The following is an 11,557-nucleotide window of genomic DNA, read 5'->3' as shown; positions in this document are numbered from 1 at the left end:
TCTTTCCCTCACAAGTACTATATATTTCTCCTGAAGGGTAATTAAAACATTTTTTCAAGTTGAACTTGTTCCTCGCAATGGTGTAACTTAGATGTGAAAGGTGTTGGTCTGGTGACACATCCTTACGTAAGTGGCATATATAAGACAGTCCCACTGCTGGGGACTCAGTATATACCCAGTCTTTCCTCTTAGTGATTCAGCTTGAGGAGGCAATTGTAATGCACATCAGTTCCTATCTCTAATCTGGCAAATCACAGAGCCACCATATGCCCTGGTCAGGTACTGTTGTTGCCTGACCCAGTTTAAAGATAGGGTATGTTTAGCTGTCCGGCAGCTGCACTATGAGCTTCACGGTGGCGTGCATTCCCTGTGTCACTTTTCAGAGGCTGAAGTCATTGTTACCTTAAGGTTCTCCAATTTCTATTGCATTTTTGTAAAATCCTGCATCTGGCACTTTTGGCACTGGTTAGAGTTATGCAGGTTTTCCTGCAGCTTGTCAAGATAAATCTCCCCCTTTTCCTCTGACGCTTGTATTGTCATCACTGATCCCCAGTCTTGTGTGTTATTCATGGTCTTGCTTTCAGATGAGGGAGAACATTAATTCACAAAAATAAATGTGTTCGTATAAGCTTCACTCAAGTCAACGTTTCCCGTTCAAAAATACTGCTTGGGCATGTCCATAACTTCGACAGGACTTTCAGCATGTACTTAAAATACTTAAATGCTTAACTGGACGGGGATGGACTAAATCTTTCCTGAAACAAAGCCATAATTTTTGATGTGTCAGTTACATGACCTATTGCAGAATCTGCTTTGACAGATGCATCTAGGTAATGTGAAAGCCATGGAAAGGCTTCTTTGTGGGGAAGCTGTGTATTTTTTTTTTATATATTTATTTTTTCCTCTGTTCCTCCTGGAAATAGTATTTACCACTGCTTACTTTTTTTATATATGTATGCACACATAGAATTATGGAATCATTTTGGTTGGAAGAGACCTTTAAGATCATCAAGTCCAACTGTTAACAGAGATGAGGTTTCTAGGGAGAGGTGGTAGTTTTCTTAGAGGGACTAATAAAGTTAGTCTGAGAAAACCTGAAGGAAAATGCATCCCCGGTCCCTGCTAAAATCAACAGATGTTGGCAATTTTCTGTTTTTCAAAATCAGACCATACTGTTGCAAATGGAGAGACACATTTCAGAGAAAAGATGCTTTAGGTCAAATGCTTCCCCATCTAAGGCCTATGGGGCAACATGTTGCCCATTAAGAGCCTTGCTGTTGGTGAGAAAAATGAGGGAAGTGCTTATAGTAAAGTATACTACTATGGTAGTAGGGCACTTTTTACCCACAGTTCCAAAAAGGTGCAGTTCCTCCCATACTTAATTTTTCTGCTTTTGATATGCAGACAATAACCACTATTTCAATTGCCCTTGCCTAGTTGATACTCAGATTACACATATTTAAGAGCATCAAAAGAGGAGGGAAATCTTTGATGTTGATCCGTGCTATTGGACAACACTACATGGGAACTGCAGCCGTCCCAGTTGGTGGAGAGAGCAGAACGGGTGGGCTGTGCCCAGCAGCTGGCTTTCCCCCCGAGGACATTGACACAGATTGTTTTCTGTTCTGCCCTGAGTCCGTGTGCCAAGGTTTTATTTTTTGCAAGCATGGAAAAGGTGAGGTAAGGTGACACAAAAGTTAAGTTTGCAACAATTTATTGTGGCCAAGAGCAAGTGAGGAGACCAACTGAGGAGCATCTTACATTCAATAGTTCCTCATTGGTTAAAAAGATTTCGGTACGTCGGCATGCTGTCCTTCCCCTCCCACCCCCCCGCAAAGTCCTGCCTATGCAATTCGGATAATCTCCCAGCACAGAGAATTTAGGAAGTCCGTCATTTTCAAAAAGCAGTCACGAGATCTAGCTGTGACTTTGTATCTAGAATGATATACACAAAGGAATGTCTCAGGAAGGAAAATTACCTCATAATGCAGTTAGGTCAATCTTAAATTTAAGAATACTTTTTCCTTGGTCGTGGTTGTGAACTCAAAGCCCACGTTGTTGGTATCCCCGTGTAACTTACCCAGGACATGGAAGCACTGGGGCACTGGGCTGGCTTTGCATCAGGCAGGTGGTTGTCAGGACAAGAAATGGGATCTTGTGTTTTACAGGAGAATAGAACTTAATTTTTTTTTTCCACTTCTGCATTTCAGAAAGGTACATGGTATGTCAAAATTTTGTTTGGTGTTGTTTTTTTTTGTTTTGGTTTGGTTTTTTTGATGGCAAATTTGTCAGTTTTTCAACCAGCACAGTCAAACTGCTGTGAGCTGAAATCTTGCAGAGTGTCACTGATTTTGATTGTTTAGGTAGTAAAACATGGTAGTTTCATTTTGGGCTTTACCATGTATTTTCAAGTTTTCTTGCATATGAAGCTTGAAGCAAAACGAGAGTATAAAAAAAACTGGCAGAAAGAGTGATTGGGGAATAAAAATACGCAACTTTATAGTATACCTTTCAGTTGGATGAAAAAAGTGCAAGCAGTATGCGAGTGAATCAAAACTATTCACCAGAGAATTCTGTGTTCTCAGTTCATGTCATGAAGGAAATGAAGAGAGAGCGTGTTATGACAACTTTGTCAGGCAGTGAGTGATTTTTTTTTTAACTTTTTTTTACATTTCATTTTATTCTTTTACTGCATTTGAATGAAGACTTTCAAATCTACTTCCCTTTGAAAACCAGTTTCTCAAAGAGTTGACTTGACCGTCTAACGCTGGACTGAAATGAGAAACCTGTGCTTGGCTTTTGGCTGATACATCACATAGTGCTGAGATGACGCTCTTGTCCAGCTGGAAATATTCAGTTCATTGTTCATCCATCGCGATCAGGATGTGTCATGGGGGTTGCCCTGTTTGTTCTATTTTTGTTGCTTTCCTCTTGCCTGCACGGTTAAATAGTTTCAGCATAAATGATAACTGGGGCTTTATCCTAATACATACATACGTCTGTCTGTGCAATGTTTTCATCAGTAACACCCTTTCAGGGGAAGGAGAGAGGAATGTACCTCGTTCTGAATCATAGTCTAGCTTCCACTGGGTTTGAGTCCCGCTCCCTTTTCTTCTCCAGGCTATCCCATTTTCCCCTTTCTTCGGGGGTTTAGCTGTATTTATTTTCCAGCTCAGCAATACAGACAGATTATTACTGTGTGCTACTTAGGGCACTGTGGTATCTGATGGTTTAAGCATAAATCTGTCTGGGAATATTGTGGATTCTGATTTGGTTCCGGGGGTGATGTATTGTTTGGCATTAGGAAAATCACTTAACGGTGTACCCCAAAAGGTGAAAAGTTAGTTAGTTAACCTAAGAAAGGCCATATTAAAGTTAATTTATGATGAGGTGCTAATTGAAGATGTGGCAGTTCATAGTTTTTTATGTTTCAGGTTGGGAGGAAATGTAAGATAAGTGCTAGGCGTGGTTCTAGTGTTAGATCATATCATTAACATGAAACTGTTAAAGCCTCTCAGTCTTCACTGTAATTTTCCCATGTCTTAAACTACCAGTCATGAGAAACTGGAACGTAACAACTTCTGAGAAATACTGTTTTCCCATTATAAAATAGGTCCAGTACTTTGTAACTCAGCTAGGTTTTTAGAATGTATACTTTCATATTTATTTGTGTGTGTGTATATATAACATTATATGTAAAATTTGCGGCAGAGAAGAAAAAAGATAAGAATTTCTTGATGTGAAGGCCTCTGTTAAATTAACTGTGGAAGGAATTGGTGGATTTCTTGTTAATTTTTTGGGACAATAAGTCTGTCTCATCTGTATTTTTTAACTTCTAAGAAGCACGTGTTTTAAGAACTATGTAAATTATTACTTTTATGCAAAAGCAGGATAGATCAGAGAGCAGATAACAGACTTACATATTTTGGTTCCCAAATTTATTTCCTCTGCTAAGTTTTGATGATGAAAAAGAAAACCTACAGCCGAAGTAAAGGAATGATTTCCCCTACAGTGGAAATATTGATAAATCCTGACTTCTGCAGGGTACTCTCTGAGATTACTGGTTTAATAGTTTGAGCAATGTCCTGCATGGGTAATACCATGGGAAGGAAGCAGTGCACAGTTGCATACTGATTGAGAAAAGAGAAGGAAAGAAAAGAAATGTGTGCCCTGGGCCAAATTTGTGAGAGATGACATATGTATTATTGATTGCTAGCAGAGGTTTATCTTAGTTGCCAAACATCCTGTATGTTAGCAAAAGCGTAAATGATTATACCTTCTAGCATCAGTAAATGTAGGACCTAGGAAGGCATTGTAAGACACGAAGGTCCTGACTTCAGTGTAATGTTTTTGACCTTTTACTAATTCTAATATGCTTTAGACCTTTTTGGCTGAGAGTTGAAGCATTTTCCTTGCTCCTTTGAAAGAAGAGTTTAATACACGGCTCTGGCGCACGCAGTTAATAGCAAAACAGCTTTTGTTATGCTGTGCAATATTCCATAGAAATCCAACTGAAAGAGGAGGAAAATTGTGGGTAAACATGAATAAATAAGGAAGTGATTAGATTATATGAGAACTGTTTAGATTCTGATGGAAGTTTCTGTAATCTGCTAATGGCAGTAAGTACAGTTTAATTACTAATGCCAAAAAAGGAGGCTGAACATGGGAGGGAGAGTATTTTTCTACTTGTTACCACTCAAAATTTTCTAAAAGCTATCCATATGGGTCCACTTGGTCTGGACTTATAGGCAAGTTGGTCTCTAGCCAGATGCTCCATCTCCTTGAGCTCACACCTCTCTATAGAGCTCTAATGTCCCCCTGAAGAGTACTTTTTTATTTTTTTAAACTCTCTAATTTAGATTTGGCAGTTGAAGCATGATGGCGATTGAATGTTTTGAGAACGAGCAATAAATAAAGCCTTAAAACTTCCATTGTTTTGTCTCTCAGTTGCTGTGCTATGCAGTTGCATAAGCATCCGTAGGCTAATGTAGTGGAAATCAGATTGGATTACATCTGCTAAGGTCACATTTTGGTTAAGATTTCTTTCCTTTTTTTCTTCTTTTTTTTCCTTTCCTCCAAAGGTCCAGCTATCCTCGTTTGTATCATAAATAGGGAAATATAAAGGAGGAGTGCTTTATTTTATGAGACAATGTCCAACAAGGAATTGGTTGAATGACAAAGGTAGAGTTTGGCTGATCTGAACAACCTAGTTGTACTGAAACGTGATTTCTTTCCCCCTCCCCACCTCCTTATTAAGACCTCCTCTCTTCTTCCACCTTTGATCTGTGTGTCAGATGGCTCTTTCAAACTGTACAAGCCCCACTAAGCCGCAGAGATTTGTGCTTCTCTGTCAAAGCAATATAACAAGGTTGTGGAAAACATGGGGTATCTCTAAGGCGACAGTGTGTTCTCCACCCTCCTGCAGAGCTTTGAAGGCGGCAAAGGTTTTTTGACTGCGTGTAGTGAAGGTGGTTGGGTCACAGAGTCACTTCTAACACCCCAGTCCTGATACTGAGGTTGTATTTTGCAAGCAACGCCCGTGATTGTTACAGAGCCAGGGCTGGGAGAAAGCACGTGTAGGTCACTGTACAGGATGTGGATGTTAAGTGCATGCGTGAAAGCCTGGAGGTTTTCCGGTTGGTTGGTTCTTCCACGCTCGTGTGCAGTGTAGGTTGGCTGTGTAGATATCCAAAAGCTGGAAAATGCTGAGATGATATGAGCCTGCCAAGCGATACACGTAACACAGTGTTCCGCTAAAACCGGGTCACAAAACTGGGCACAGGCAAAACAACCCATACTCTGCCAAGTACTCTCTAAATTGTGTTTATTTGTAAATTTTTGTGAAGAAACCCAGAAATACCCCTTAAATACCTGGTAAAATTTCATTTTATTTCATACTCAAGTTCAAAACTGGGAATCCTCAGGGTCCTTATTTCTTAATATTCTCTGGAATACTCTAGTGTACGTATTCAACCCCAAAGGGTAAATGTTAAGTATTATTGCTTTATTATTATTAAAAGTTTGGATCATTTTCCAAAATATTTGGACTCTACAAAGTTTGCAAAACCATACTGGAAATTTCATAACATACTTTCTTGTAAAGTTTCTGACCTTTTCATCTGATTTCGCTACAACAACCATTCTTATAGTACTCTTGGAATTCTCTTTCTTGTTTTATTTAGACGCAGGAAATGCACATTAACTTTGAAGGGGAAGGAAAATGATTACGTTTTCTGAAATTCCAGAAACAGTTCAAATCAAGGTTTCACCGAGAATTTTTGCTCTCCTTGTTCTTCCTTTCCTTTTAGGAGTCTGGTTCATTTGAAACACAGCTTGGAGCAGGAGCAAGTTATAGCGTCAGAGGAATGGAAACTGTCCTGCCATACAGGGAGGATGGTCGAATACGTGCTGTTGCATTCCCCGGTGCGTTGTGCAGGCAAATGCAGCCTTCACGCTTTGTGCCCTTTCTCTCTCTCAACAGACACTACCTAAAGAAAGAGCTGGGTGTTCTCAATGCTTTGCTTTCTTCCTTCTTCTGCCATTGCTCGTGCTTTCACAGCTGTGTTCTTCTAGAAGATGTTTGTAGTTTTATTGTACCATCTATTCTGCTTTTAGCCACTGTGGACCCCCAGACTGTTCCGAGCCTCTTGAGGATAATCATATTTTAGAGCTACAAATCCTGTTAGAGACAAACTGCTTTGAGTGGAAAAAAAAAATTGTTTTTTTCCTGACAAGAAAGCTGCTGGCAAAAGAAGTGACAGTAAGGCTTCATAAGTGTTTTATTCTAACGTGCCATGTGGATGCTTTTGTTCTCAAAGGCAGCCATTTTGTGGTTTCTCTTTCAAAGGGACTAAGTGAAGCAATATAAAGATGCACTGTTTGAAGTAAGCATGTCTGCAGAGGGAGCTACTATTCAATAAGTGTGGGGTTTTTTGCTAGTTACTGACCTTTTTTGTCAAGCCCTAAATCTTCATTAAGATACCACGCTCCATCGTTCGGGTCAGATTGTAATTTCCTGTTTCTTTGTCATGAGCTAGATCTGTCCATAGAAGCTTTTGCCACCTAAGGGTTTGATTTGTGTTTCAGTAGCACTCTTGACCAGTAGGGACCAATCAAACCAGGTGAAGGCTCCAGCTACGTCAGTGAAAGATATCTGGTCATCTGCATGCCACAAGACTGTGTTTACTCTGAAATAGTAGAGGTGAGGTGGAGGGTAAGAAAACAACAGCATGGGTAACTGTGAAATGTCTGATACACTGTCAGGTTGAATTGACGTTTCATTTATTTCAGGACTAAAAGGCAAATGTGGGGGGGCCAGAGGCATCCCCAGCAGTTTTATTGTCTTTGTGCTTGGTAGTTTATTTAAGGAAAGAAAACCTCATTCTGGTAATGATAATTTCCAATGATTTTGTATTCCATAAGAGTCTCCTCTGTATGAGGAAGCACTCTGTGACAAATCAAGAAACCAATTAATTTCCATTTGGAGGTTTTAAAATTGCCTAGGAAAGATGGATTGATGGATATAGACTACCACTGTTGAACAGAGGATGAGAAAAAATGATTAAAAGCAACCCCAGGCCTCAGAAAAGCTCCAACTTTACTGTCTGAACTTCGTGCACATAAATAACAAGCTTGTGTTAAAGCCCCAAGGCTGCCACATAAAAACTGCAAATTGTGATAAATTAGTTTATAAAATATAGTCCTCACAGTAGATGACTACAGACTTGGGACTGAAACGTTTTAGCAGTCCATTAGCCATTTTCTTGAATACAGAGGAAAAAACACACCAGTGACAAAAACATAGGCTATGAATATTTCTTAGATTGTGAGATCACTTTTTTTTTCCCCCCACACTTCAGAAATGGCTTTGAAGAATGCTGGTATCAGTTGTTACTTTGGCCACTATACTCTAGGCTATCCTCTCGGAATTTCTTTTTTTTTCCTACTGTATGCAGAATTTTCTGCATCCTTTTTTCTTAACTGAGAATTAAACAAAGCAACATCTGCCACATTTTTTTTTGTTCTTTGTCTTCTGTTGAGGAAGAGATAGGTACCTTCAGAACAATGTATGATTTCGTATTTTTGCTTTTGGATGTGTTTATCTCACTTTAGGTGTATCTTGGGAGCGTTAAGGTCAAAAAAGTTTGTTTTCACAGGTACTGGAAAGTGATGAAAAGGACTGGAGTGTTCTGCCAAGTGACTATTTAGCTTGCACCAACTGATAGTCTTGTGAACTTCAGGTTGTAACTGTCCTCCTTAGTTGCAGGCTGAATAGTGTTCAGTGCTGCTTCATGCAAGACGTCCAACAGGTATAGATCTTGGGACAATCTAGAGCAATGGAAAACCATGGCTTTGGTCTTACAGACGCAAAATGGGGAAAAAGTGGCCATAACCGCATTTAGATACTTCTTTAGACTGATAGAAATGGTCATGAGTTGTGGAGCAGACGCAACAGCCCATGGAGATGGTTCTGCTTCTCTGGATGCCAATGCAGTTTTTACAGTAAACTTTACATAACAAGTGCCAAGGTGTCTGATCCACTTTTGAACTGGTTGCAGAGAGCCTGTTGTACTTTGTGCCTGGCATGTCTTGCTGCCAAATCTCACGGCCTGTCACATCTTTTCTGCCTAAACTATGGCAGGAGTCGGAAGGGGATTGTAAAGGTACCCTTCTACCTGCAAACTTACCTGGCTGTATGCTGGACTGCATCTGTCAGAGCTCGGCTTCGTGTTTCAAAGAGAATATTATTGATTTAACTGAAAAGATGGAAAGGAGCTCCTTGGGTGGATTTTGAAAAAACATTTTTTAGAATGACTTTGAAACTGCTGCTTTCCAGGCCAGACGTTTTCTCCAGGTGAAGAGAGAGTTCTGTTTTTGAAATACAGAATCGATAAAATACAACCTAAAGAATTAATCATATGGGATTAAACACTGTGTTGTTAAATCCACTCAGCTTATTTTGCTAAGCTTGGTGTATAGGGAGTGATTATTGAAAATGTTAAAATTAGGTTTTAGTAGACATAAGACAGTTTCACATGAGGCGTTACTGTGATACTCCTGTGAATGTCGATGCCTTTGCAGTCCTGACTTCAGGATGGAAGACGTTCTGTCAAAACTTATTAATCCAACTGGTCATGACAGATAAACTTTCTTATTCATATGTGTTTCAGTTTGCTCTTGTTCAGTGTCAGCTCATATTACGTTCATATTTAGGGGAGATATGTTAGACTACACAATAATTAACTACCGTGTACGAGGTCTCTTTGCAGATAGGGAGTGGATCATGGAGCTGTTTGTTTCCCCTGAATTTTCACTGCCCTGTGGGTCTCTCAGCTACTGCCAGAATCTTTCCAGTGCAGTGCTAGTACAGACTAGCTAGAACAGACTGTTTTCTGTGGTGGATTTGTATAGTAAATTCGGATGATCACACTTTTTTTATCCTCCTATGTTCCAGAGATACGAAGGCGATACTTTCTTCAACATAAAACTGGAGGGTGAAGCTAAGTTATAATACTAATTTTCCTAAAAAATGGAAGATCTTCCAAATACTTGTGAATATGGAGCTTCATGTAAGTCATGCCAAGGCAGTCATTGATTTTAACTGGCTTATGAGGTAGTGGAACTGAGAGCAATAGATTTCAGGCTGTTGTTTTGAAAGGAGAAAGTTGGACGTAATTCAGATAGAGAGCCTGCTTTTAAGTCTTGACTGAAACCAGTTTTGTCAGTGAAAACTGTGTGGTTTTGATCAGGTTTTAATTTTTCTAATGAAAAACATCATCAATATAAGAAACTTCAGGCCGAAGCTTGTGAGCTGCCCCAGCACTCTAAGTAGATTTTCCAAGCATTTGGAAATTTAAAAATTTTCCCCCCAAATCTGAGAATCTACAAAGTCATCTATCAGCGAATATAGATTCAAATGCTCCATTCCCCTGGGTGTGAGGAGCAAAGCATCCCTTCAGGTAGCCCTGAAAGTCTGTATATCCCCATTCCTACACAAGTCAATAGCAGACCAGTGGAAGGAGATGGGATGGAATTCTGTCCCACTTTGCTAAAGCCAGCATTAAAGTTCCAGTTGGTCTGTTTATGCTTTTTTTGTGCCTTGAACTATTTTTCTATATCTGTTGCCCTCTGAATGGTGGAGAATTTATAAATAATTAATAAAATAAACTCCAGCCACCATTTTATTCAACCCTATGCAGGGCTAACAGTCAGTGGCCTCAAGTAGCTGTATTTAATGGCGCAATAATACAAACACAGCTTTGCTGGCAGGTGAGGCACCACAGCTCATGCAGTGTATGATGAGAAAAACCTCAAAGTGCCTTGGAACAGGTGAGGAGATGACCCTTTGTGGTCACCTAAGCAGCTGAATTTCAGAGGACTTCTGATTTATATTGAATACTGTACATATATTGTATATATTGTAAAATATGTTTATATTGTGGCCCACAAAAGTTCTTTCCTGAAATACCAAATATCACCCCTCCCAGTCCGTCTCGTAAAATATGGATTTTTCGTCTTTATTTTACATAATTTTCAGCCCTGACTTGGTTCTGTTTCTGACAAATTACAATAGCTAATCGGAGCGTTTGCCTGATAGGCAGAGGGTTAGGAGCTGAGAAAGTAGCAGCACTCAAAACAGAGAGACTAAAGAGATTAAGGGGGAGAGTCAGCAGAGAGGGGAAGAGTTTTTTCCCCTGCAGACTTGGTGGGCTGTTTTGTAAATACTGTGTCAGCACAGTAAAAGTGGCTTCTGTGGGTTTAAGAGTGAGTCTTAAAACAGTATTAGCAGGAGATGTGGCTACTGCAAAATTTTATCATAAGCCACTTGCAGCTCAAGAGTAAATGTGGAGTGGCCTATAAAGCTAAAAGTTTCTGCCTGTCTTCTTTAAACTGCTGTACTCTTGCCACTTAGCCTGATTTATGCTATTGGAAACTACAACTGTCCTTTTCTATTACTTCCTTAACCAAAATTTGTATATTGAAACCAGTGTGTCAGTTAAACTAAGATTGGTTTATGGTAATGTGACTGCATAAGGGCAAATAATTACCGTATTTTGTAAATAATAATAAAAATTCCTATTTCTTCTTCCTGCCTCTTGTGTCTCAGGGGCAGGAACACAAAAGACTTTTAAACTCTTACTTAAGTAGCATTAAGACCAAACTATGTTTACCTGTGTTTTTTATTTTTAAAGCTAATTTTGCAGGCATTATGGCTATATCCGCAAACCGTCCATGTTTGCCTTTTCAGAATGTGATTATTGCTCATAAAAGCAGTTTTAATTGAATGCTTATGTCATTAATGGCTTGTAGCATGCTTAGAACTACATGCCTCTATTTATATGACTATAGTTTATTTTTTAGAGCTCCCTGTATAACAATACTGGGAAATTACTAAAGGTTTTTTGCTATTCAGCTGGGTGATTTTAAAAGATATTGCTGTTATATTGGACTGTTGGCATTGTTGCTTAGGAATAAAAACTGAAGAAAATCATCCCTTCCCCCTTTCAAACAAAGCCACATCTAAAAAGGTCACAGAAGGAAACACACAATTCAAATA

General features: G+C 39.4%; 1 protein-coding gene across 1 annotated transcript in view; it reads left to right on the top strand.

Moving 5' to 3' along the window:
• Positions 1-6,423, top strand: part of LOC104500701 (succinate--hydroxymethylglutarate CoA-transferase-like) — a gene marked incomplete at its 3' end in the record, with an annotated part of 160,626 nt that extends 154,203 nt beyond the window's left edge. Inside the window, exon 12 of the mRNA XM_010144394.1 lies at positions 6,309-6,423. Within this exon, the coding sequence (XP_010142696.1) occupies positions 6,309-6,423 (115 nt within the window). The remainder of the gene's footprint in view (positions 1-6,308) is intronic.
• Positions 6,424-11,557: the final 5,134 nt, after the last annotated feature.

Source organism: Buceros rhinoceros, unplaced genomic scaffold (genome assembly GCF_000710305.1).
Source record: "Buceros rhinoceros silvestris isolate BGI_N320 unplaced genomic scaffold, ASM71030v1 scaffold91, whole genome shotgun sequence".
NCBI classification, from domain to species: domain Eukaryota; kingdom Metazoa; phylum Chordata; class Aves; order Bucerotiformes; family Bucerotidae; genus Buceros; species Buceros rhinoceros.
This window is presented reverse-complemented; position numbering and strand designations above follow the sequence as displayed.